Here is a 27026-nt window from a genome sequence, read left to right as displayed (position 1 = left end):
TTGTTTTTCTTCTAAGTGTTTTCCTCCAGGAGCCAGGCTATTGGAGCAGTTCCTAAATGGGGCACTGCAGGCCTTGTGGCAGAGGGAAAGGACGGCAGGGCAGAGTCAGGTCATGGCTCCCAGCCGTACTGTTTCACATTCATTGGCCAAAGCATAACACATGGTTCAGCCTGACATCAGTACACAGGGCTCGAATGATCTTCCACAAGGAGGGGCAACAAACATTTCCAACTTAATACTGTCTTTACACAGGGCATAGAAGATGGGAAGCTTCTCACCTCAGTTTGCAAGACTGGCATATTCCTGATACCAATACTGGAGAAAAATGGCATAGGAAAATTGAATTATTCACCAGTTTCACTTATGAGTCAATGTAGAAGTTTCTCAATAAAATATTAGCAAATCGAATCCAGTAGCATTTTTTTAATGCATCCTTGAGAAGTTTGGTTTACACAAGAAATGCAAAGGTAGTTCACCATTAGGGAATTTTCCATTCATCCCACCATTCATTCAACAGTTATTTTTGGGGGGGGCTCTCACTTTTCTTGAAACAACTCTTGTAGGAACTAGGGATACATTGGTGAACAAAACAACGGATAGTGTTACATTAATAGATTAAAGGAGGCAGATCATATTATTACCACACTAGAGGCCAAAGGAGCATCTAATAGAATTACCGATAAAAAGCATTCTTTCCTTTTTTAAAAAGTCATACTTAATAGAATACATTTATGTATTTATGTATTCTATTTATGTATTCTATTATTTTATATATTCTATTAGTAATAGTATTAGTAATACTAAATACTCATTAGTGTTACAATTACTAATAGTATTAGTAATACTAATTACTAATTAGTATCAGTAATTAGTAATATATATAATAATGAATAGAAAAAGTACTCATTCCTTTTTTAAAAAGTTATACTTAATAGAATACATATAATAATAGTGTATACTATTAGTAATAGTATATATCTTAGAAGAATTCCTGTTAGAGCCAGGAATAGACAAGGATGTTCTCTATCTCAGCGACTGTTTAACATTGTATTGTAGATTCTGGCCAGCACTACATGGCAAGAAAAATAATATTAAACTTGGGAAGAAAAAAGATAGTCATTATTTGCAAATAATATTATTATCTAACTATTATACAAAACTGAAAGCATAGCCCATGGCCAGGCCCAACTTTTAAACCTGGCAGAGTTTAAAAGTGAGATAAACCCTAGTGGCTTTCCTAAACAAAACACATGATTTCCATGGGAGCATATGTATGTTGGTAAAAATATTTAAAAAATTGAACGGACCAACACCAAATTAATAAGATGGATTATCTTTGGGGAGGGAGTATAGGACCAGAATTTTAGGTGATAAGCTCAATAGGGATTTTAGATTTATATTTACATTTTTTCAAGGAAGAAAATATTTTATGAATTGTGCATTATAATGTCAGTTGATATCCTGTTCAGCCCGTAGTCTCTCATTAGCTGTTATTTGGGACAGGCGGTCCACTTAGTCAGACAACGTTGTTGGATGCCTAGGATGTGCCTTGCACTGTTTGTCACAGTGTTCCTATCCTGTCAGCATCTATTCATAGTTATTATCCAAGCTTTATAGGAAAGGTAGTAACTCGTAAGTTCCTTGGTAAGGAGGAGAGTTCTCACGCTATCCCTGTGAAGTCAGAGCACTGTTTTTAACTGCGGTTTTACAGAGGGGTGGAGTGTCTTGCCCAGCAAGGAAGGAGCAGAGCTCTGAGTCAGATCCAAACAGTGTAACTCTGGAACCACACTGTGAACCAGCACATTGTGGGCTAGGTAACACCAGGCTGGGGATCCATCTCCTAGAACACAGCTTGCCATAGAGCAGACATCCCGTCAGCACCTGTGAACTGTGAGCAGGAGGCAGTGGCCTCGTTTACCGCATGCTCACCTTAAACTTGCCCACCTGGTTTTAGGAAGAGAATGGGCCGAATGGCTGGGTTCCCCATGGAGCAGAGCCCTGCCTCAGCCTAGTCTGCTGCTGCGTTAAAGTCCAGGGCTTTGCAGAGCCTCTCACAGTCAGCAAGGAGGAACAGTCTCCAGAGGTGGCCCCTCGAGCCCTAGCTCCACCCTTGGGAAGGGGCCAGAGCACAGGCAGCAGGCCCTGGAGCCCGTGAGCGCCGCACACCTCCCTGGGCCAGTGGACATGGGACCAGCATGGTGACCAGATTTTTGGAACCCCAGTTGAGGACTAATGACTTTTTAAGTTTGTTTTATGTCAGAAGTCATATAAAAGGTACAAACGTTGCATTGTGCTTAGTTTTACATCTAACATATGACATTTATTATTAAAATTATGTGAAGTCATCACAGTCCCAGCAAATCCCATCTATATGGCCACCGTGGCTGAAGCATCCACCGTCTGCCCCTGATGTGTAGAGTAGCCCTTTTTTCCTTGTCTTGTGTTACCTCTTTTTGGCTTATGGGGGTGGCCTCTAAATGTCACAAATCCTTTAGGATTTTACACACTCAGCCCCCTTCTCCTTCCCTGAAGCCTGGTCCTCTGACCTCAGTCCTGCTGGGGAGGTTGCCCTTTCGTCATCTCCATCCCTGGACTCTTTAAGTTGAAGCACAGGGCCTCAGGACTGTGTCCTCAGTTTTCTGTGTGGGTGGCCCCACTTTGGCTTGAGGGAAGGGTTTGGGACCACTTTTGAGTCTTCCTCATGAGGTCAGCATTTGGGGCCCTTGGGCTTCTGCATTGGGTGGCGTCCTCTGCATTGGGTGGCGTCCTCTGGTGGGGCCAAGCCTCAGCCAGGAGGTCTGAACTTCCTGTGTGGCCACTGGCACAAGAATGGAAGAAGAAAGTCTTTACAAAGTATAAATATTTTATTCATCAAAATGAAGTAAATCAGTTTCACAAAAGAATTAACCACTAAATGAGTAATGTGAAGTTTTTTCAGCTCAAGTAAGCATAATAAATGAAGTCAGTTAGGACTGATTTTTGAAAAATGTTCTGTGTCTTTTCTCGGAGCATCCTGAGGGCTCCCTGTGGTCAGATGTGACCTCTAGTCCACCAACTACTTATGGTCATAGTTGGTAGCTCTAAGCCTAGAATCCTAAAAATTCAGAGTGACAAGTGACAAAATTCACTTGTCTTTGCACATCGCCTAACACTTCCCACACTGACCTTCACAGGAGCCGCTCTGCTCACTCGCATGGCCTCATGGGCTCTGGCAGCATTTCACCCCCGCCTGTTGGCATTTCACTCTCCAGAAGGACTTGGTGTCACTTCAGACGTAGAGATTTTGTTTTGCTGGGCTCTGCCAGAATAGTTATAAATCACAAGTTTCTAGTACTGACTCCAGGAAAGACCCAGAATTCAGATTTCTACTGTTTGGGCACACATTTCTTCTGGCCCTTTGAGGTAATGGAAAGTACACCATACCTTGAGGGGTCCATGAGACCTGCCAGGCATGGTAGCTCCTCTGCAGGGCTGGCTGCAGACCTCTGAGGTCCGGCTGTGGGGGTCAGACTCCCTGTGAGCCCAGGAAGTGCTGATGGGGACCCTTTAACCTCACCATGGAGAATGCGGAGTCTGGGCCCAGCACAGTCACTGATGTCAGCCTAGGCAGGTCATAGAATGTTTTGGACCTCAGCAGCTTCATCTGTAAAATGGGCTGATTGACTGAGATCGATAGCATGTAAACTCTTTTCTGAGGAGGTGCTTTTCCAAATTCCTGTTTTCTAACCCTCAGCAGGCTCTGCAGTTGTGGCAGGCTTTTGCTGAGATGCAGAGCCGGGTCGGCCTCCACAGCCTGTGCTGCTTGAAGCAGAGAAGGGGCCTGAGCCTACCCTCCGTGTTCTCGCCCCAAATGTCCTCCTTCCTCCACAAGCCAGCCTCTCACAGGGAGTCCCATAAGATTTCTCTGGGAAGAAAGGCCTCATTGCTTTAGATTTGAAAAGCATCTCCCAGTTCATAACTGGGGAATGAAATAGATACTCTGAGGCCCAAAGGGGGTTATTGATGTGACAAAACTTGGATACAAAACTGAAGAGTATGAGGCTGAGGTGTGAAGCTAAGGGAGTGAGGAGGGGGCTGTGGGCTGTGGCAGCCCTCCCTGCTCTACCACACTTCTGTGCAGAACTTAGGCAGGTTCCAGAATATTCTAAACTGAACCTGGCCTTCCAGGTTGTTGGAGGGGAGCGAGATGGAATACAGCTTATTTAACAATGTGTTAGCCTTTGTTATAATTTCCCAGCATTTAGATATGTGATGTAAGCTCCTTCATCTATCCTTGCCCCAAGCCTTGCAAAGATTAGTTCTCTTCCATGAGAAAACCAAGGCACAGACATACTCAAGCCATGTGATCAATCACGTCACGGCAGCCAGAGACAGAAGAATTGTCCTGGGGCATACGTCTCCATGTGGGGATTTTCCCTGAAACTGAATTTTGCCACTGTAGTGACCACATGTAGGTCTTCACAAGGCCTGGCTGTTTTGAAGGGGAAACAAATTCACTTTGGTGATCAAGTGCAGGCTTTAAACAGTAAATGGTAGGATTTTAAGCTGGGCGAGTAAGTAGGTCTGTCTGTGCAGGGGTGTGGGTCAGCCATTCTTTTTTTTTTTTTTTTTTTTGAGACGGAGTCTCGCTCTGTCACCCAGGCTGGAGTGTGGTGGCCGGATCTCAGCTCACTGTAAGCTCTGCCTCCTGGGTTTAGGCCATTCTCCTGCCTCAGCCTCTGGAGTAGCTGGGACTACAGGCGCCCGCCACCTCGCCCAGCTAGTTTTTTTTTTTTTTGTATTTTTTAGTAGAGACGGAGTTTCACCATGTTAGCCAGGATGGTCTCGATCTCCTGACCTCGTGATCCGCCCGTCTCGGCCTCCCAAAGTGCTGGGATCACAGGCTTGAGCCACTGCGCCCGGCCAGCCATTCTTAAGCTACTTTTTGTGTGTGCCAGGCTTGAGCACAGGGACAAACACATCAGAGCTCATGGGAGCCAGTTCCCCAATGCCAGCAGGGAGTTACAGAGATGGAATAGGAGGTGTGGATGTGCTCAGGGTGTTGGGTTGCTGTCGGAGGCATCAGTATGAACCGATGGCTTTCCATAGAGAGATGTGTGGATGGGAAAATAGACATAGTGGTGTGTGCATATGCATCCACATTTCCCAGCTCTGTCCACTGGGGTGGGGCTGGAGGCAGGGAAACCCTAGCAGCAGTGAGCACCCGCATATCCAGATTTTGGTGTCTAATACCTCTTTTCTTTAGAGGGAGTCAGGCTCTGTGGAGCAAAGACTAATTCCTGGGCTGGAGTGGGGAAAACACAGGATGAAGCTGGAGCTTCGCTTTTATTTTCTTTTTACACCAGAAAATAAGGCAGTGCTTAAGGCATGATGAGGACACATGAGCGGGATATAGGTGCCAGCCTGAAGGAGGGAGTGAGCTTCCAAAAAAGAAAGGTATTCATGGGGTATGAGCCATGGACTAAAATAAAAACCCAGCTAGTCCACACTAACACAGATAAATGACTTTGTAGTAACAGGAGGGGGGCTCTTAGAGCAGAATACGGCTGAACAGTGTATCAGGAAATCACCAGAGGGTGCTGAAGTTGTGGACTCAGGCTTGATGCAAAGCAAGACTCTTACAGAGCCTCAGAGTAGTTCCACACGAAGCTTATTATCACCAGGGAACCCTAGAAACGACAGTGGACAAACCTGGTGCCCCAGCCACATGGTGAGAACCAGCATCACCCACCCTGCAGTAAACTGACACCACGTGCCTCCTCAGAGGAGATCCCAGAGGGACACCGCATGGCTTCCGGGGCATTCCAGCCAGTCACAAAGAAACATCAGCCGAGCCCAAACCGAGGGGCAGTCTTAAAAATAACCGACCTCCATCAGGGTGGGAACCACAGAGAGGCCGGGGAATATTCCAGATGGAAGGAGACTGCAGACACACGGCAGCAGTCACCCTGAGTAGTTCCGCCCTGCTCTGGGGAAGAGAGCTGTAAAGATTAGGATCAATGAAACTGGAAGATGGCTTGTTAAATTTCCTGATTTCGATGTTGGTACTTGGTTATGAAAGAGAATGTCCACGTTCTTAGGAAATCTACACTGATGTGTTTGGGGGCAAAGAGGCACGCTGTCTCCAACTTAATCTCAGATAGTCTGGAGAAAGGCTGTGCGTGTGCGGGTGTGAACATGTTTAGAGGAAGGGAGAATGGGCGGAAAGGAGAGGGACAGGATGGTATAGCAAGCTGGAAGAATGCAGACGTTTGGTGAATCCGGGCAAATGGATATGGGAGTCTCTTTTACTATCCTTATAATTTTTCTGCAAGTTTGAAATTATTTCAGAATAAAAAGTTGCCCCCCAAAAAGGATGGCACACATTGCCTAGGAAAGGGGTGGTTTGAGTGTGAACAAAGGGTTCCTGTGGCATCTCGGTGCTTATATATCCCGGCTCCCCTGTAAGCACATTTAGCTGCACTGACAGCGCCTACATCTGGGCTTTGGCCACTCGCCCATCTTCATTCCCCTGGTCCTCACAACAGCCCTGCAAGCCCCTGCCAGCCGCAGATGGACATGCGGACTGAGGCCCGCAGGACTGTGGGGCCCTGCTGAGGTGACCAGCCAGAAAGGAGCTCAGAACTCAGGCCGGGCGGGCTCAGAGCCTGCACCCACGCCTCCTGCCTGGGCCGCCCTGTGAGCGGTGGAGAAGGGCTTCCTGTGCCTCAGAAACTAGAGGCCAAGAAGCACGTGATGGAAGGGTGGGCCAGATGAGGCCAAGCTCCACCTTCTACAGCCTTTTCGAAACGTTTTTCTCAGAAAATGTTGAGCTTGATTTGATGCCTTTTTAGTGGAGCTGCCATCAAGTTAGAGCTGCTTATGCGGCAGTGTCCATCCAGGAGTCAGTAGATGGGGTCAGCAAACGGCGCCTCCAGCCAAACCCTGCCCACCACCAGCTTTGTGTAATGAAGTGTCAGTGGGATGGCCATGCCCATTCCTGCAGTTGCTATCGGAGGCCGCTTCTGTCCTAACTGCAGAGACTGCAGTATCCTAGAAAAACAGAGACTGTGTGTCACCCGCTCTCCCCAGGGAACATTGCTGGGCCTCTCCTGTGGTGTTAGTGGACATTTCCTAACCCTTGATGACCCAGGAGATCCCCTCAGAGATCAGGCCCTGCTCGGCCTGTGGGCAGGAGGAACAGAGGTGGGCGTGGCACCCCACCCCGGAAAGGGACCACCCCATGCGGTGAGCAGGCTGCCTCCAGGATGCCCACAGGTTTTTCAGAAATATCTGCGAGTTGGCATATTTTGCTTGGATGTAAAAATGTTCCTTATGGTTCACAGGTGGTCCAGTTTGGTATAGCTGATTATTTCCTAACTAAATACATATTCCTGGTAACACTAAGTTTGAGTGTTTGAGTGATCACCTGCTTATTAAAAAGATAGGTTTTATATTTATGGGACTAAAAAATGTTTAATTTAAGTACATATGGAAATAAGACTTAAAAACTATACAAAAAGCCTACAAGTACTTTTTTTTTCTTTGCCATCGCTGGTTTAGTAAGACAGGAATTGCTGACGTGGAGTAGCGTGTTGGGAGGCCGGGGTTCCGTCTGCAGTGTTTACGCCGTGTGCGCAGTTACCTAGCTGTGCTCTGCCCGCCTTCAATAATTCAGGCTCTGTGGCGGCGGCAGCTGAGGGGCTGCTGTGAATTATGCATGAGTCTTCGGCAAGGCTTCGTGCAGCGTCTCCTGTTGGCTTCCCATCCATGAGCCTGAGCGCAGGCAGGGCAGAGCCGTCTTTGTCAGCCGTGTGCTGGGATCGCGGGAGAAACCGCAATAACTTGCCCTCCTGGGAGTGTGAGCTCAGGAACAATGTCCCTTTGTGGGGCCCAGGCCTTTGCTCGGGGCTGCCCGGGCTCTGCCGGCTGACCCTGGTATGGACTCAGAGGGGTGGTTTGCAGTGCATGGTTGGAAGTATTTGGTTAAGTGGCATCACAGTGGCTCTTACCAGCTCTACCCAGGTAAAGTCCCTTGTCCCCGTCTGCGTACCTTGTCGCATTGTCAGGGGCACACTGACTTGTGTGGTCTTCAGGTATGTTTGCCGCAGTGGGATTGTGTCGGGGGTGAGGGACCCATGGGGTGCCTGTGCAGTGACGCGTTCCGTGATCTGACTTGGAGTTGTGACTTAAACAGTTGGAGTGTTTGAGGTTATGGTTTGGATGAGATGATCATGGGCCCAGGCCGTGTGTTACAGAACTAACTGCTAACTTTTAAGCTTACGGTATTAAAATGTGTAACGTAACCTACATGTTTGACCCACTAGTGTAAATGTGGCGGCTTTTGCAGTCAGCAGCAAATCTGAACAGACTTCAAACTCTCTTTCACCAGGGAAGCATTTCTTTACTCAGATGGGTCAACTGGAAGAAAAAACCCCACAACAATACCACAAACTGGACCACGTTCCCTAAAGTGGTGTTGGGATGCGGGGTGTGTTTTGTGGATGTCTTTTCTTCTTTGACTTAGATCACAGGTGTGGGTTTGACTCATGTGCTTAGCACCGGAGAATCAGGCAGGCCACTGTAAGCAGGCCCGTGAGTTACGGACGTGGTGGTGTCCTCGCCTTCTGGCCTTGGAGCTCGGGTCGGAATGGTGGCTTTTGCAAGGAATTTTATTTTAGGCGAGTGCTGCTCAGGGTTCACGGTCAGGCCTGTGACTGTGCACTATTTTCCACGTGACAAGAACAACTCCAGAGCACATGGAAGTGCTGTGAATCGTGAGATCCATAATTGAAAGTGGATGTCAGAGAGGAGGCGACTTTCCGTGTGTGTGGAGCCGCGTCGCAAAGAAAAATGGTGCTCACGGGGCTCTGCAGTCGCACCTGGCTCTGCTGTGTTCCTCCACAAGTCACCTGCACGAATTTTGTCCAAATGGAATCATAAAAACTCACCAGGAGAGCTTATGATTACAAGAATTCTGGGTGGACGTTTTCTGGTAGCCAGTTGTTGAAAAACGTGTGTGTTGCTGGAGATACCAGTGTCTTTCGCGAATGGCTGGACTCAGTGCCGGACTTAGGAAGGTCCATGTGCCCAGCAGGTCCTGTCCGTGCCCTTGAGAAGCTGAAGAGCTGGGTCATGAATTTTCTGCCCTGATCCTTAGACAGGGGTGGTGTGGGCAACCGGGGCTATGGCCCAGAAGCTTCTCTTTCTGGCTCCTCTAGGTAATGTGTCTGCTTCCTCCACTCTCCAGGCTCCCGTGCTTGAGCTGAGACCCCCCTCACACAGGGAGGAATTGCTGGAGCACAATTCCTGTGTCAGCACAAAGCTACAAAATGAGATTGTGTGAAGGGGGCATGGCTCTCACCCCCAGCAGTGCGGGGAGCAATTGGCAAGGTCACGCCTCCTGTCTTTGCAATGCCAAAGGAGAGCAAGGACTGCAGCCTTTCTCCCTTCCTTGGAAATGGTTAATTTGCACTAAAGCAACTCTCACTTGAGCAGGCCCAGGAGAGGGTCTGGCACCCACACCGCCCCCAAGCCATGCCTGCATCTGCTTTCTGCCGTACTCCTCTGTACCCGAGGCTGTGCTCTCTCTGGAGGGTCTGCCATGTGGGTTCCTGTACACAGCATCTGCCTCTGCAGGACCCCAAGGGCAGGAGCAGGAGCACACCAGGGAGGGAATGCAGATTCACTGGGTGGGCACACCTGGCACAGTGGAGCCGAGCACACCAGACAGGTCATCATTTGCTGTTTAAAATACATTCGTGTTTCTTTCTTGATTAGACTTTTAAAGAGTCAATTATTGATTTGTGAGTCTTAGAAAATAATTAGTATCTGCTAAAGCTTTTGAACATGATGTTAGTCAATACACCAGTCATCTTTCACGCAGAATTTATATCAATCACCATTCATTCATTCATTTCACAAATACACCAGCACGGGAACAGGGAGAGCAGCCCTTTGGGTAGCTGGCCCTGTTGCTGAGGGAGGCAGCAAGGCCTAGCGAGCGGCCAGGGAACGGGAGGTGGGCCCAGGGGCTGGCATGGGACTTCCATGTGGTACCAGGGAGAGGCCCATCTCCCCTCCACCGGTGGCACAGGAGGCAGATGGTTCACGTCACTGTGCTTGTGTGTTGGAATCGAAACACCTTTGAGGAGCAAAAGCGTCAGCACCTATTGGGGGTTGAGCTGTGCTGGCTGCAGCGTGCAGTGGGGCAGCCTCCTTTCTGCCTCCCGTCTTCCCGTCCTGGTTCTTCCCAGGGCCCCTCAGCTGGGCCTCGCCCAGGCAGCCTCCAGGCCACCCTCCAGGCAGCCAGAGAGACTCTGCAGTCCCTTGCTCATCACTGTCCCCCAGGGTTAACTTCGTGCTGCTCCACGCTGGCTCTCTGCTCTGCCCGGCTCAGCATGTCTTGTCCTGTCATGGAAGCTCTCCCTTACTCCCCAGAGGCCAGTTAACTTCTGTTTCTCCCTCAGTTCTCAGCCAGCCTTTATTGTCTCAGGAAAAAAAAGCTGGAGGAAAAATGTCTTGGTGCTCATAATGCAGAAACTTCATGAGGATTGCCTCATTTGTCAGCATAAAATATGGCAAGGTTAGCAGCATTGCTGCCTCAAATTCTGGGCTCAAGCCATCCTCTGGAATAGCTGGGACCAGAGGTGCGTGCTATCCTGCCCAGCTAATTTTTAATTTATTTTCATTTTCTGTGGAGATAGGGTCTCGCTATGTTGCCCAGGCTGGTCTCAAACTCTTGGCCTCAAGTGATCGTCCAGCCTGCATGATCTTAATTTCTAAATAGGTAGTATGTGCCCATGCGCTGGAATGTACACAGAATAGAATCGGCACCCAAGGCTGTTTCTGACGCAGGGCGTGCCACCGGGCCGACCAGCCAGCTCTGGTCTTCCATCTCCCAGCACCGGGCAGGAGGTCCTACAACTTCACTGTGGCTGATGAACGAAGTGCACTCCAGCAGCAGTAGCTGGCTCTGGGCATTTATACTTTATGTTTTGATCAGTATCATCAGAGGGGTTGATCTGCGTTTGCTCCTCCCAGCAGTGCACAAGGTGCCTCTTGGCTCAGACTTCACTGCCATTGTGGTCTTGGTCAGGAGGATGGCTACAAACAGCCTGAGGCTTAGGCTCATGGCTGGTGTTCTGTGACGAGGCCGGTGCACCTACGAGTGTCCAGGGGCCTCCTCCTACTTGGTGGCCGCCTGTACCCTTCTGTTTTCCTTTTGGCTTGTTGATGGTTTTCTTGGCGTGTAGGTGCTCTAATGTAGAAGGGGGAGCCTGCCCGCCACCTGTGTGACGTGTTGCCAGTGCCCCACAGTTTCCTTTCTGGGGACTTGGCTTATGGTGCTTTTCCCTATCGAGATTTGCGCCTCTGTGCCGTGCACCGTATCAGTGTTGCCTTCGTGGCTCTGGGCTTCGTGTCTTCCTTCCGGAGGCTTTCCTCACTTCAATGTTTTAAAAAATTATCCCCCATTTTCTTCTGGTATTTCTATGATTTACACTTAAGTCTTTGATTCATTGGGATTTGTTTCAGTGTGTACTGGAAGGAAGAGATCCAACTAGATAGTTTTTCAGAGGTCATCTTCCCTGCGCACCCCACCCACTACCCTGATTGTGACTTAGACACTCAGGGTCTGTTTCTGTACTCTGTTGTTTCCCGAGGGTGATACCGATGCTGTTCCTTGTGAATTCGGGATCGTGGTCTGTGCTCTCGTGTTAGGCCCGCCTGGCCCTGCGTGTTCGGGATTGTGGTCTGTGTGTGTTATCGTGTTAGGCCCGCCTGGCCCTGTGTGTTCGGGATTGTGGTCTGTGCTCTCGTGTTAGGCCCGCCTGGCCCTGCATGTTCGGGATTGTGGTCTGTGTGTGCTCTCGTGTTAGGCCCGCCTGGCCCTGCGTGTTCGGGATTGTGGTCTGTCTGTGCTCTCGTGTTAGGCCCGCCTGGCCCTGCGTGTTCGGGATTGTGGTCTGTCTGTGCTCTCGTGTTAGGCCCGCCTGGCCCTGCGTGTTCGGGATTGTGGTCTGTCTGTGCTCTCGTGTTAGGCCCGCCTGGCCCTGCGTGTTCAGGATTGTGGTCTGTGTGTGTTATCATGTTAGGCCCGCCTGGCCCTGCGTGTTCGGGATTGTGGTCTGTGTGTGTTATCGTGTTAGGCCCGCCTGGCCCTGCATGTTCGGGATTGTGGTCTGTCTGTGCTCTCGTGTTAGGCCCGCCTGGCCCTGCGTGTTCGGGATTGTGGTCTGTGCTCTCGTGTTAGGCCCGCCTGGCCCTGCGTGTTCGGGATTGTGGTCTGTGCTCTCGTGTTAGGCCCGCCTGGGCCTGCGTGTTCAGGGTTGTGGTCTGTCTGTGCTCTCGTGTTAGGCCCGCCTGGCCCTGCGTGTTCAGGATTGTGGTCTATGTGTGTTATCATGTTAGGCCCACCTGGCCCTGCATGTTCGGGATTGTGGTCTGTGTGTGTTATCGTGTTAGGCCCACCTGGCCCTGCATGTTCGGGATTGTGGTCTGTCTGTGCTCTCGTGTTAGGCCCGCCTGGCCCTGCGTGTTCGGGATTGTGGTCTGTGCTCTCGTGTTAGGCCCGCCTGGCCCTGCGTGTTCGGGATTGTGGTCTGTGCTCTCGTGTTAGGCCCGCCTGGGCCTGCGTGTTCAGGGTTGTGGTCTGTCTGTGCTCTCGTGTTAGGCCCGCCTGGCCCTGCGTGTTCAGGATTGTGGTCTGTGTGTGTTATCATGTTAGGCCCGCCTGGCCCTGCGTGTTCGGGATTGTGGTCTGTGTGTGTTATCGTGTTAGGCCCGCCTGGCCCTGCGTGTTCGGGATTGTGGTCTGTCTGTGCTCTCGTGTTAGGCCCGCCTGGCCCTGAGTGTTCAGGATTGTGGTCTGTGTGTGTTATCATGTTAGGCCCGCCTGGCCCTGCGTGTTCGGGATTGTGGTCTGTGCTCTCGTGTTAGGCCCGCCTGGCCCTGCGTGTTCGGGATTGTGGTCTGTCTGTGCTCTCGTGTTAGGCCCGCCTGGCCCTGCGTGTTCAGGATTGTGGTCTGTGTGTGTTATCGTGTTAGGCCCGCCTGGCCCAATGTGTTCAGGATTGTGGTCTGTGTGTGCTCTCGTGTTAGGTTGGCCTGGCCTGGCGTCTTGCTCATCTCGTTTGTTCCCCTCGTTTCCTGCATAACTTTCCGCAGGAGCTTTCACACTCCACTTGTGTGGTTCTAACAAGACACCCATAGGCAAGTGTTGGCGTGGTATGTCCGTTTAGGGAGAATTCCCGCCTGTGATGTTTTGCTCCTCAGTTCCCTGGTGACAGGGTACTAGGCAAGCACAAAGAGTTGGCCCCCTCCCAGGACCCCTGCCCCAGAGAGAGTGAGTGTGCAAGTGAGTGTATGCCTGAGTTTCACACCTGGCTTACATGCAGAACGGGACACTTGCCACATGGGGAAGTCTTGGATGTTGGGATTCTTTAAGCAAGGCATTTCCAGACAGTTCTGTCGACATGGTGGCAGAGGTGCTGGGTGCAGAGGGAGCCTCACATGGCCCCTGTCCTTGTGTCCTTGGCCCCAGGGCTCCTGGCTTGGCCGCCCTGTCCTGAATGTGAGTGCCAGTACGCGTCCTCTCGCCGTGCGTGCTGCCCCAGTTCCCCCGCAGCTCGGAGTCAGGGCTTCCGGGTGAGCCCCAGTTCCCCCGCAGCTCGGAGTCAGGGCTTCCGGGTGAGCCCCAGTTCCCCCGCAGCTCGGAGTCAGGGCTTCCGGGTGAGCCCCAGCTGCAGGCCTGTGAGTCTTCAGTGCATGCTGGCTGCCACTGCGATCACACATGTGATCTCACAAAGAGCAGATCAACAGCATGGTGGATTCAAGGAAACGTTAACACTGTGTGTTTCCGATCCTATCCGAGAACTTCCTTTCAGTCTTCTTTTAATTTTTTTCTATAGCAGTTTAAATTATTTGATTATTCTTTAACATTTTCTTTTTTAATCTAAATGCTCTTTGCACTTTGAATGACTTCTGCTGAGTGTAGCCTCTGGCTGCCATGCTGCCCATGAGGGACACTGTTGGATCAAATCCCTGGTTTTGTCTCCTGGGCCCTAGGGCTCCACTTTTCTCTGGTTTAGCGGGGCCCACACTGTGGCCTCCTTGGAAGCCTCTGGCCAGGCCTCTGCCTGTCGCCTAGAGCACGTCTGCACACTGGGCTGAGTCCATAAGGTTTAGTGTCACTTCTGCCCCTGAGAGGAGTTGATGCTGCGTGACTGCCCCCTTCCTGGTCTCTTTCTACCTCTGGTCCCTTGCTGCTGATAAGATGTGTTCTAATTGCTGGCCTGGAGCTGGAGCCCGTCAACTCGTCCAGTGGGATCAGTCCTGTGGCCTTGACTTTACGGCAGTGCCAGCCTGGGCAGTTTGTCCTGCGCACTGTGCCACAGGAGGCTGGTGAAGGAGCAGGAGGGGAGCATGGCATATTTTATGATGCGTTCCTTAAAGCTGTGGCAGAAAACCAAGCCCCAAACCCAGGGCCTCCTAACAACGCAGGTTTAGTGGCCACCTTGTCACACGTCATCTGTGGTCAGCAGGGCGTGGCTCAGCTGCAGGCTAAGGACAGCCCTGTGTGGGATACCCTGTGCTCACAGAGGAAGCACTTGTGCTCCAGCAGAGTGGGCAGCGGCTCCTGAGGCTGGGCTCACACTGGCCACATCCCTTCTTCTTGGGCTCAGGCTAGGTCGCCCACTCAGGGACAGGGGTGCCCCCACACTGCTCGCATCAGGAGGGACGGGGTGCCCCACACTGCTCGCGTCTGGTGAACGAGGGTGATGAACAGGGATTTCCTGGGGACCTCCCTTCTCTTTATTCAAGAGCTCAGGAGATACTGGGAACCAACGACCACTGAGGGCCATTTTGCAGACAAGTCAGGCAGGATCTGGTGTCCTGGGATGCGTGCTGTGCCATATCCTACGTCAGGTTGCCTGTAATGAGCCGCTGAGCCGACACGCGTGTCTGAGGGCTTAGCTCTGGACACTGTGCCTAAGCGTTTCGTGTTGAGAAGGAGCCACATGTGGAGCAGTGCGCAGTCATGGGTGTGTGGGCTCCACGTCCAGAAGGTGAGCCTCGTGTCCCCCTAGACTGCACACTCGTCCCCAAGGGCACCGTGGGTCAGGACATAACACACGTGGCATACACGGCGCCCTGCGCCCAGTTGCTTTTGCTGTAGCAAGTCTGGGAAACGCCTCGTTGCCATGATGGTCTTAGTGCTCTGCGTGTGCATGTTTCTGTGTAAGGTTAGTTGCTTTTCTTGTTCAACCCTGTGGCTGTAGTTTGGGTGAGTGTGCACGTGTGACCGTGTGAGTGTCGTGCAAGGGTGTTGTGTGGGTATGCACATGTGAATTGTGTGCTTGTGCACACACATGTGCAGCCGCTCAAGGTTGGAGTCTGTGTTTTGTTCCCTGCTCCATCCCTGTGTGTAGAATGCACTGGCAGGTGGTAGTTGTGCCGTGCATGGTTGTTGACTGAATGGGTGTTGGGACAGAGCTTGCTGCGTGTCCCAGGGTCTCCCGTGGGAAGGCAGAGCGCTCGCTGGGCCGGGGCGGAGGGCAGGGGTGCAGGTGCTGTCTGTACTGGTCCCGCAGAGTTGACGGGCGCCGACCTGAAGGACTGCATCAGCAACAACAGCCTGAGCAGCAATGCCAGCCTCCCCAGTGTGCAGAGCTGCCGGCGCCTGCGTGAGAGGAGGGTCGCCAGCTGGGCCGTGTCCTTCGAGCGCCTGCTGCAGGACCCCGTCGGTGTCCGCTACTTCTCTGTGAGTAGGGAAGAGCCAGGGCCAGCGGAGCAGTCTGTGCTCTGCAGAGACGACCGAGCAGGATCCGCAGGCTGCCCTAGAGACAGCGGCACCATGCGGGCTCTGAGCAGGCCCGTGGCAAGGGCCTCCCCTCCCTGGACCGCCACCCTCTCAAGAGCTCAGAGGAGGGTGGGTTGGATCCTGCCCCTGGTTCTGTCCCCAGGGAGAGTCCCTGGCCCTCCCGTGCTCCACCGGGGTCTCTGCAGCCTGCCGCACTGGAGCTTCCTATGTGCGTTGAGAAGCCAGGTGCCTGCTTTCAGCTCTTCAAAGAAATGTTCTGCTTTTGGGGAAACAGCTGGAAGCGGCAGCGTGGTTCCCTAAAGTGCTGGGCAGCAATGAGCTTTCTCTCTCCAGGCCCTCGGGCAGCTCACTGAGCAGCCTATGACCCCATGGTTTCTGTAGAAGGGAAGTAAGAAAAAGGAGGACCGTGTGTCAATGTTAATAAATGGTATCTTTCTTAGGATTTTCTAAGGAAAGAATTCAGTGAAGAAAACATTTTATTCTGGCAGGCCTGTGAATATTTTAATCATGTTCCTGCACATGACAAAAAGGAGGTAAGTCTACATTCGGGAAGTGGGGGCTGTGAGAGGGCCGGGTGAGAGGGCAACGTGTGTGAGGGCAGCACGTGTGAGAGGGCGGTGTGTGTGTGAGGGCGGCGCGTGAGGGCAGGGCATGTGTGTGAGGGTGGTGTGTGTGTGAGAGAGCCGTGTTGTGTGAGGGCGGCACGCGTGAGAGGGCGGTGCGCGTGAGGGGGTGGTGCGTGTGTGTGAGGGCGGCGCGTGAGGGCGTCGTGCCTGTGTGAGGGCGGCGCGCGTGTGTGAGGACAACGCGTGTGAGAGGGCGGCACGTGTGAGAGGGCGGCGCGTGTGAGAGGGCGGTGCGTGAGAGGGTGGCGCGTGTGAGAGGGCAGCACGTGTGTGAGGGCAGCGTGTGTGTGAGAGAGCCCTGTTGTGTGAGGGCGGCACGTGTGAGAGGGCGGCACGTGTGTGTGAGGGCATGTGTGAGGGCGGCGTGTGTGTGAGAGAGCCGTGTTGTGAGAGGGCAGCGCGTGTGTGAGGGCGGCACATGTGAGAGGGCGGCACATGTGAGAGGGCGGCGCGTGTGTGAGGGCAGTGTGTGTGTGTGAGGGCGGCGCGTGTGTGAGAGGGCGGCGCATGTGTGAGAGGGCAGCACGTGTGTGTGAGGGCATGTGTGAGGGTGGCGTGTGTGTCACAGAGCCGTGTTGTGAGAGGGCGGCGCGTGTGTGAGAGGGCGGCGCGTGTGTGAGAGGGCGGCGCGTGTGAGAGGGCGGCGCGTGTGTGAGAGGGCGGCGCGTGTGTGAGAGGGCGGCGCGTGTGAGAGGGCGGCACGTGTGTGAGGGCGGTGTGCGTGTGTGAGGGCGGCGCGTGTGTGAGAGGGCGACGCGTGTGTGAGAGGGCGGCGCGTGTGTGAGAGCCGTTTTGTGTGAGGGCAGCGCGTGTGAGAGGGCGGCACGTGTGTGAGAGGGCGGCACGTGTGTGAGAGGGCGGCGCGTGTGTGTGAGGGCGGCGCATGTGTGAGAGGGCGGCGCGTGTGTGAGAGCCGTTTTGTGTGAGGGCAGCACGTGTGAGAGGGCGGCGCGTATGTGAGGGCGGCGCGTGTGAGAGGGCGGCGCGTGTGTGAGGGCGGCGCGTGTGTGAGGGCGGCGCGTGTGTGAGAGGGTGGCGCGTGTGTGAGAGGGCGGCGCGTGTTTGTGAGGGCGGCGCGTGTGTGAGCGGGCGGCGCGTGTTTGTGAGGGCGGCGCGTGTGTGAGAGGACGGCGCGTGTGTGAGAGGGCGGCGCGTGTGTGAGAGGGTGGCGCGTGTGAGAGGGCGGCGCGTGTGTGAGGGCAGTGTGTGTGTGAGGGCGGCGCGTGTGTGAGAGCGGCGCGTGTGTGAGAGGGCGGCGCGTGTGTGAGAGGGCGGCGTGTGAGAGCCGTTTTGTGTGAGGGCAGCGCGTGTGAGAGGGTGGCATGTGTGTGAGAGGGCGGCGCATGTGTGAGGGTGGCGCGTGTGTGTGAGAGCGGCGCGTGTGTGAGAGGGCGGCGCGTGTGTGTGAGGGCATGTGTGAGGGCGGCGCGTGTGTGAGAGCAGCGCGTGTGAGAGGGCGGCGCGTGTGTGAGAGGGCGGCGCGTGTGAGGACGGCGCGTGTGTGTGAGGGTGGCGCGTGTGTGAGAGCCGTTTTGTGTGAGGGCAGCACGTGTGAGAGGGCGGCGCGTGTGTGAGGGCGGCGCGTGTGAGAGGGCGGCGCGTGTGTGAGGGCGGCGCGTGTGAGAGGGCGGCGCGTGTGTGAGAGGGCGGCGCGTGTGTGAGGGCGGCGCGTGTGTGAGAGGGCGGCGCGTGTGTGAGAGGGCGGCGCGTGTGTGAGGGCGGCGCGTGTGAGAGGGCGGCGCGTGTGTGAGGGCGGCGCGTGTGTGAGAGGGTGGCGCGTGTGTGAGGGCGGCGCGTGTGTGAGAGGGCGGCGCGTGTGTGAGAGGGCGGCGCGTGTGTGAGAGGGCGGCGCGTGTTTGTGAGGGGCGGCGCGTGTGTGAGCGGGCGGCGCGTTTGTGAGGGCGGCGCGTGTGTGAGAGGGCGGCGCGTGTGAGAGGGCGGTGCGTGTGTGAGAGCCGTTTTGTGTGAGGGCAGCGTGTGTGAGAGGGCGGCGCGTGTGAGAGGGCGGTGCGTGTGTGAGAGCCGTTTTGTGTGAGGGCAGCGCGTGTGAGAGGGCGGCGCGTGTGTGAGAGGGTGGCGCGTGTGTGTGAGGGCGGCGCGTGTGTGTGAGAGGGCGGCGCGTGTGTGTGAGGGCATGTGTGAGGGCGGCGTGTGTGTGAGAGAGCCGTGTTGTGAGAGGGCAGCACGTGTGTGAGGGCAGTGTGTGTGTGTGAGGGCGGCGCGTGTGTGAGAGGGTGGCGCGTGTGTGAGAGGGCGGTGCGTGTGTGAGAGCGGCGAGTGTGAGAGGGCGGCGCGTGTGTGAGGGCAGTGTGTGTGTGTGAGGGCGGCGCATGTGTGAGAGGGCGGTGCGTGTGTGAGAGCCGTTTTGTGTGAGGGCAGCGCGTGTGAGAGGGCGGCGCGTGTGTGAGAGGGCGGCGCGTGTGTGAGAGCCGTTTTGTGTGAGGGCGGCACGTGTGAGAGGGCGGCGTGTGTGTGAGAGGGCGGCGCGTGTGTGAGAGCCGTTTTGTGTGAGGGCGGCACGTGTGAGAGGGCGGCGCGTGTGTGAGAGGGCGGCGCGTGTGTGAGGGCGGCGCGTGTGAGAGGGCGGCGCGTGTGTGAGAGCCGTTTTGTGTGAGGGCAGCGCGTGTGAGGGCGGCGCGTGTGTGAGGGCGGCGCGTGTGTGAGGGCGGCGCGTGTGTGTGAGGGCGGCGCGTGTGTGAGAGCCGTTTTGTGTGAGGGCAGCGCGTGTGAGAGGGCGGCGCGTGTGTGAGAGGGCGGCGCGTGTGTGAGAGCCGTTTTGTGTGAGGGCAGCGCGTGTGAGAGGGCGGCGCGTGTGTGAGAGGGCGGCGCGTGTGTGAGAGCCGTTTTGTGTGAGGGCAGCGCGTGTGAGAGGGCGGCGCGTGTGTGTGAGGGCGGTGCGCGTGTCTGAGAGGGCGGCGCGTGTGTGAGAGGGTGGCGCGTGTCTGAGAGGGCGGCGCGTGCGTGAGAGGGCGGCGCGTGTGTGTGAGGGCGGCGCGTGTGTGAGAGGGCGGCGCGTGTGTGAGAGGGCGGCGCGTGTGAGAGGGCGGCGCGTGTGTGTGAGGGTGGCGTGTGTGAGGGCGGCATGAGTGTGAGAGAGCCACGTTGTGTGAGGGCTGCGCGTGCATGAGGGCGGCATGTGTGAGAGAGAGCCGTGTTGTGTGAGGGTGGTGCACACGTGAGGGTGGTGCGCATGTGTGAGGGCAGTGCATGTGTGAGGGTGGCACGTGTGAGGGTGGCACGTGTGAGGGCAGTGCGTGTGTGAGGGCGGCATGTGTGTGAGGGCGGCATGTGTGTGAGAGAGCCACGTTGTGTGAGGGCGGCGCGTGTGTGAGGGCAGCATGCGCTAGAGGGCGGCACATGTGTGTGAGGGCGGTGCATGTGTGAGGGCAGTGTGCGCGAGAGGGTGGCGCATGTGTGTGAGGGCGGTGCGTGTGTGAGGGCGGAGCGCGTGTGAGGGCAGCATGCGTGTGTGAGGGCAGCGTGCGTGTGTGAGGGCGGTGTGCGTGTGAGAGGGTGGTGCGTGTGTGTGAGGGCAGAGCGTGTGTGAGGGCGGCGCGTGTGTGAGGGCGGCGCGTGTGTGAGGGCGGCGTGCATGTGAGAGGGTGGTGTGTGTGTGTGAGGGCGGAGCGTGTGTGAGGGCGGCGCGTGTGTGAGGGCGGCGTGCGTGTGAGAGGGTGGTGCGTGTGTGAGGGCGGAGCGTGTGTGAGGGCGGCGCGTGTGTGAGGGCGGCGTGCGTGTGTGAGGGCGGCGTGCGTGTGTGAGGGCGGCGTGCATGTGAGAGAGTGGTGCGTGTGTGTGAGGGCGGAGCGTGTGTGAGGGCGGCGCGTGTGTGAGGGCGGCGTGCGTGTGTGAGGGCGGCGTGCGTGTGAGAGGGTGGTGCGTGTGTGTGAGGGCGGAGCGTGTGTGAGGGCGGCGCGTGTGAGAGGGCCACGCGTGTATGTGAGGGCGGCGTGTGTGAAGGGGCGGCGTGGCCTCATTCGAGGCTGGCTCGGTGCAGGGAGCATGTAGAGCAGTTGGAAAGTAGATGTTAAAATATTTTCACATGGGTTGAAAAAATCATTTCTTTTTCAGAATAAATTTTTAAATATCCATGATATTTAATTTTGCCTAAACGTGGTTTGTATAAACGCCCTCAGCCCCAGCTTTCACTAGCAGATGGGTTGTCTTTCGGTGTGCTGGAATTCTGAGGAGGGAATGTGTATTTAGGGGAATTTGAAAGCAAATCAGAGGCAGGAGTCATCCCAGGCCATGGGTTTCACCGCTTCTCCTCCTGCGCCTCGTGGGAGGCGGGAGAGGCCTGGGAGGGACGCTTTGGCTTGGCCTGGCTGCTGTGTTCTCAGTCGGCCTGTGGCCTCGCTTCCAGGCTCCGGGGCTGCTTTCATCTGCTCATGATGCTCAGAGGGCGCTGCTCTCCTGCGCTCCCACCTTGCCAAGACCAGGTGTGTGTGGACACACGGCAGTACTGCCCGTGTGCAGCTGCTGCTGGGCTCGCATCGCCCGGGTCTTTGGGACACTTTAAGTATCCGTTTAAACAATCGTAGAGGAGCCCACCTGTGCTGCTGCATTCTGGCCACACTTGTATTTATTTATTCAACTAAGAGGTAATGACTGGGTCCCGTGAGAACACATCTGTAGTGCCCGGGGCTGTCAGGCCTTGGCAGGCAGCAGGAGTGTGGGGAGAGGAAGCCGTGCCAGGCTGCTCAGGTGCCTTTTCTGTCAGCTTTCCTACAGGGCCCGGGAGATTTTCAGTAAGTTTCTGTGCAGCAAAGCCACCACCCCGGTCAACATCGACAGCCAGGCCCAGCTAGCAGACGATGTCCTCCGTGCACCTCACCCGGATATGTTCAAAGAGCAGCAGCTCCAGGTAACCCCAGGCCATGGGAGCTTGTGGGGAGTCCAGGCTAGGGCTCGGGGTATAGGGTCCACCTTCTAAGAACATGTGCTATGAGGCAGGCCGGTGGATTGAGAGCATCACAGACACAGGTGGAGAAACGCAGGCAGAAAGTGGAGCTTTCAGTAGGGCCGTGAACTAAGTCCCGAACCACTGTGTGCCTGTCTGCAGTGTGCTGACTGTTCACACTGGCTCATGGTTCAATGCATGTGCATCTGTGTGGAGTCACACCTGCATGGGTGATGGAACATCTGCGTTTGAAGTTTTGCACTGTAGGACATTGCTGTGGTGATGTGCGTTAGGCCCCATGCCATTCGAGACATGCCTTTGCATGTCACTGTAGCGTGTGGGTCACATTCACAGAAGCGTAGGGTGGCATTTTCAAAGCAGTCTGCTGTTAGATTCTAGTCACTTTTGGTTTTAATCTTATTTAATGAAAGTTATCTGGAGTCGGCTCGTACTGATGGCTTCTGTAAGTTGTCAGAATTCACTAATTTTAAGAGTGATAAAGGCTGGTTTGTTATGAGAAAGAAGACTCAGATATAGGGGCACACTGGAAATAACTCTTAAGTACTCTCGGGGCTGGCGGGGGAAAATGGACTGAAATGATGTCCTTTCAGGACGGCCAGTGGTTGCCTACAGGTCGCCAAGCAGCCATGCGCCTGAGGCCCCATGTCCAGGTCCCTCCTGTGACTGTCCTGCCTTACATCCCCTCCCCAGATCTTCAATCTCATGAAGTTTGATAGCTACACTCGCTTTCTGAAGTCCCCACTGTACCAGGAATGCATCTTGGCGGAAGTGGAGGGCCGCGCACTCCCGGACTCCCAGCAGGTCCCCAGCAGCCCGGCTTCCAAGCACAGCCTCAGTTCAGACCAGTCCAGTGTGTCCACGCCAAAAAAGGTGACCTGCCTGAGGCTGACCTCACGCCCCTGTGGGTTGTATGTCATCAGCTGAGAGCTGTTCTGTGGGAAGTGAAAAGAGGCCCTGTCGGCTTCTTCACCAGTGGTGGGTGATGCTCCATGCCGGGAAGTTCCAGCTGCTGTTTCTGGAGTCCTGTCAGGGCCACACTATGACCTATAGAAGTGATACCATCCCATAGAGTGCTTGTATTTACAGCTCAGTATTGCCTCCTTTGCACTTAATGTCAGAATAAAATAACTTCACATGGTTTTAACCAAGGTTTCCATTTGATGACAGTTAAGTGGAAAATCAAAATCCGGCCGATCCCTGAACGAAGAAATGGGGGATGAGGATAGTGAGAAGAAGCGGAAAGGCGCGTTTTTCTCGTGGTCACGGACCAGGAGCACCGGGAGGTCCCAGAAGAAGAGGGAGCATGGGGACCATGCAGACGGTTTGTGGGGTGGCTCTTGGGCTGTGGTGTCCAGGCCAGGCAGCCGTGTCCCTGTTCTGGCACTGCTCTGGGGGTTGGTGGTGACCTTGGGCCATGTGTGCAGTGAGAGGCCCTGTGGGTGGGTCAAGGAAGCTTCTCTGAATGAATAAGGAATGCCACTGTGTCTGGGGGACACGACCTGTCAGCCAGCCAGAGGGCAGCAGGGCTGCTCCAGAATCTTCCAGAGAAAAGGGCTCAGTCTGTTCCAGCCCATGCCTACCTCAGGACTCCCCCACGCAGTGGCGGCTGAACATCTGTGTCCTCTCCTGCTTTTCACTACAAAAGTAATAGGTGCTTTTGGTAGAAAATTTGGAAAATACAATCAAGTAAAAATAGGAACACACAAATGTGCTATTGGGCGTCTCCCCCAGTGGCAGCTTGGTTCTCTGCCAGGGCTTTTTCCTAGGTAGGTGTCAGTGTCCATGTGCCTTTTCTATGTGTGTGGGTTTTAGAATGTGGTAGCATAGTTGAAGTTGTGAGCATTTTCCATGTGTGTGGTTTTAGAATGTGGTAGCGTAGTTGAAGTTGTGAGCATTTTCCAAGCTAAGATTGGTATTGGATATCGGGGGCTGCCCATTCTGGATGCTCTGTCCCTTTTTTCTCTTGTGCACGTCTGAGACTTCCTGTAACAAAAGTTAGGCAGAGAGACGGCTCCCAGGGCGCCAGGGGGTGGGGCTGCAGGGTCCTTGGTGGCTCCTGGCCGAGCTCCAAATACCAGCTGGGTGGTGTTGGCAGGCGGCAGGGCAGAGGGCCTGGAGATGCCCATGCTGAATGCTGGCGAAGATGAGGCTGTTCTGTACCAGCTGCTGAAAAGCACAAAGGGGATAGCTGGGAAGATTTTCTTCTCTAGAGATTTTTGGGAAAGGTATTAATTTTCAGGAATGAGTGTCCTGCCTGACAGAGGACTGGCACTAAGCCTGTTGTCTCCTAGTTTAAATCAGGCAGTGAGGTGATTGCGCTAGTACCAGCCGGCGTGGCCCTGTTGGAGGCAGGTGAGCAGGGTGCTCTGTGCTCTGCCGCTGCGGCTCCTGTGCGTGCCCTGCAGTGCCAAGCATTTGTGCGTGGCTGCTCCCTGCCTGCAGGGGGGAGCGTTGTTCCCGGGGCACGGAAGGAGGTGCTGGTGAGGGCTTGATGTGGGCAGCCCTGAAGTCCTGGCCATGCTGTGAGGTGCTCTTCTCCAAGCAAAGGCAGCTGAGAGTTGTAGAGCTCACCTTTGTAGGAGGCCACCTGGGAGATGGACACTATGGCATTAGGTGGGGCCAGGCCTCCCGCGTACCTGGGAGATGGGAGTGTTTGCTTCAGACAGTCCATCCACTCGTGCCCACCCCCACACCTGGCAGATCTGCAAAGGGCCTTTAAAACCCGGATAGAGCCGGGCATGGGAGCTCACGCCTGTGATCCCAGCACTTTGGGAGGAGGCCGAGGCGGGCGGATTGCCTGAGCTCAGGAGTTAGTGACCAGCCTGGGCAACATGGTAAGGCTCTACTAAAAATACAAAAAAAAAAAGGGGGGGCCAGGCACGGTGGCTCATGCCTGTAATCCCAGCACTTTGGGAGGCTGAGGTGGGCAGATCAACTGAGGTCAGAAGTTCGAGACCAGCCTGGCCAACATGGTGAAACCCCGACTCTACTAAAAATACAAAAACTAGCCAGATGCGATGGTGCATGCCTGTAATCCCAGCTACTCAGGAGGCTGAGGCAGGAGAATTACTTGAACCCAGGAGGTGGAGGTTGCAGTGAACTGAGATTGTGCCATTGCACTCCAGCCTGGGCAACAGAGCGAGGCTCCATCTCAAAAAAAGAAAAGAAAAATTAGCTGGGTGTGGTGGTGGGCACTTTTAGTCCCAGTTACTCAGGAGGCTGAGGCATGAGAATCACTTGAACCTGGGAGGCAGAGGTTGCAGTGAGCCGAGAACTACACTCCAGTTTGGGTGACAGAGCAAGACTGTCTCATAAAACAAATAAATAAAACCAAACCTTGATAGCAGTGGGGCACGGTGGCTCATGCCTTTAAATCCCAGTGCTTTGGCCGGGGGCAAGGTGTGAGGATCATTTGAGCCTAGGAGTTCAACACCAGCCCGGGCAACATAGCAAGACACTCATCTCTACAGATAAAAATAAACATTAGCCAAGTGTGTAGTGGTAGCACACCTGTAGTCCTAGCTGTTGGGGGGACTGAGGTGGGAAGAAAATTGCTTGGGTCCTGGAGTTGGAGGCTGCCGTGAGCTATGATGGTGCCACTGCACCCCAGCCTGGGGACATAGCAGCGCTCTGTGTCTGAAAAACACAAAGCAAACCAAAAAATAAAACCCGAACTGCAGGCACTCCCAGAACTAACACGTTCTGATGGCCCAGGATGTGGCCTGGGCATCTGTTCCTGTGGAAGGCGGCTGCAGTCTGGAGGCCAGCGGGTCTGGGAGCTGCCTTCCCCTCTCCCCTCAGGTCCCAGAGCCCATGCACAGCGGCATGGTGTGGGAGCAGCTGCTGTTTGAAAAGTCCTTTCTGTGTCAGAATCTTCATGATTTGTAGATTAGCCTAAGAATATAGTTCGTTGAGGTTAGTGACAATTGACACCTCATTATGGTTCATGTCAGGATGTCAGAGAAAAAAGTGGGTCTGGAGGCCGCATCCGGCGGAGAGCGCAGGCTGTTGCCACAGCAGGGGGTTTCCAGTTAGGCCCAGAAACTACATTTGGGGATGAAAGCTCCAGATGGAATGGAGGAAAGGCCCTGGCCGGGACGTACACCTGGGTCCGTGCTGTGGAACTGCACGTACTGATGTGACTTATTGGGCACCTGCCGTGAGCCAAGCATGTTTTGGAGCCAGGATGTGGCAGTGGACAGGGCAGAGAGTGGCGTCTCCGCTTCGTGGTGGGTAGAGCCGCACCGGTCCCTGACTGGCTTCCAGGGTTAGGAAGACACATGTGACTTGTCTCCCCCAAGCGAGGCGAGGCGGTGCCTTGCGGGGAGGGCTTCCTGGCGTCTGCCCTACATGCTGTGTGTCTGTCTGCTCAGCCTAAAGGGGGCAGAGGGTTGGGAGATGTGACCAAATAAATAGGGTTTTGATTGACATGAGTCACTGTGTTTCCCCTGTCAAGACCCCCTGCATGCCAATGGAGGCCTGTGTCGCCGAGAGTCCCAGGGCTCTGTGTCCTCTGCGGGGAGCCTGGACCTGGTGAGTCACTGTCTCCCCTTATCCCACAGGCCTCAGGCTCAGGGCTGTCCCCACCAGCTGACTGATGACACCTCTGCCCCACGGAAACCTGCGTTTACAAAACCCAGCGTTCACTTTGCAAAGCTGGGGGACGAGGCTCGGGTGCCGGCCCAGGCACAGTGGCTAAGTGCAGGGTGGCCCAGGGCCCCATCAGGCCCCAGCCTCATGGTCCCCCAGCCTAGGGCTCCTGAGAGGGCACGAAAAACTATTAGTTATACGAGGGAGGGAACTCAAAGTATCTTTGGATTTATTTCTTAAGTCTTTTTGTTGTAATTTAGTTTTTGTGAACTCCCACTAAGAATCAACAGAAGGCGTCGAGAGCAGGCGCTCCGTGTCTCACCGCGTGAGCATCACACCCGCTGCGGCACTGCAGGGTTTGCCCCTCTGCCTGCGGGCCGTCTGTCTCCCACACCCTCTCACGCCTGCTCACTGCTTGGCTGGTGCTCTTCCTGGCCCCAGTTTCCAGCAGATGAGGGAGATGAGCGGGCGCAGGCAGGACTCGTGAGCTCATTAGATATTGTTTGATAGGAATTTTGGAAAACCTCACTGGTTGCCAGCATCCTAGTTATTTGAAATTTTCAGGCAGGAATGAATGTAGAATATAATTTCTTCTTCAGTTGTTCCAAATAACATTGAAAGCTGTAAGGATTTACCAGGTGTCAGTTAGCTCCTGCTGCCTAATACCTCCCCACCCCCAAATGCAGAGGCTGGAAACAATTACTGTTGTGCTGGGTCTCTGGGTCAGCTTGGTGGTTCTGCCCATTCTGGCCAGCCTTGCCTGTGTGTTTCTGGTTACCTGGCACATGAGCCAGCTGGCTGGTCCCAGAGGCCCTCAGTTGCATGACTGGCCCTTGCTGGCCCTTGGCTGGAGCAGGAGCACTGACAGGACCCTTCGTTTGCCTCACCCAGCAGGCCAGTTCACCCCATCCCACAGCCGTCTCAGGGACCCCAACAGTGAGCAGAGGAGGACGGCCTCTGGAGGCCCAGGCTTGGAGATGCTCCTCCTGCCCACTGAGGTCTGGGCTGGGGCTGACGCCACCTCTTCATGAGAGGAGCCACAAAGCCATATTACGAGGGGCACGGAGACAGGGAAGGGGATGGTTGG

The 27026-nt window shown here is 54.7% G+C and overlaps 1 protein-coding gene across 5 annotated transcripts in view; it reads left to right on the top strand.

Annotated features, from left to right (window-relative positions):
• The window catches only part of RGS12 (regulator of G protein signaling 12), a 164622-nt gene that overhangs the window by 118581 nt on the left and 19015 nt on the right, over positions 1-27026 (top strand). For 4 of the 5 annotated variants that reach the window (XR_007725977.1, XM_050792248.1, XM_050792251.1 and 1 more), the window contains 6 exons: positions 15573-15742; positions 16243-16335; positions 21149-21292; positions 22040-22219; positions 22517-22670; positions 25806-25882. Coding sequence is in view for 4 of the 5 variants with exons in the window: in XM_050792248.1 (XP_050648205.1) it covers positions 15573-15742; positions 16243-16335; positions 21149-21292; positions 22040-22219; positions 22517-22670; positions 25806-25882 (818 nt within the window). In the remaining variant the exon portion in view is untranslated. Of the gene's footprint in view, positions 1-4793; positions 8005-15572; positions 15743-16242; positions 16336-21148; positions 21293-22039; positions 22220-22516; positions 22671-25805; positions 25883-27026 lie in introns of those variants that run through there. The other variant, XM_050792250.1, reaches the window with a different exon arrangement.

Source organism: Macaca thibetana, chromosome 5 (assembly GCF_024542745.1).
Source record: "Macaca thibetana thibetana isolate TM-01 chromosome 5, ASM2454274v1, whole genome shotgun sequence".
Taxonomy (NCBI): Eukaryota; Metazoa; Chordata; class Mammalia; order Primates; family Cercopithecidae; genus Macaca; species Macaca thibetana.
The sequence above is the reverse complement of the archived record's forward strand: the minus strand, read 5'-3'. Positions and strand labels throughout refer to the sequence as shown.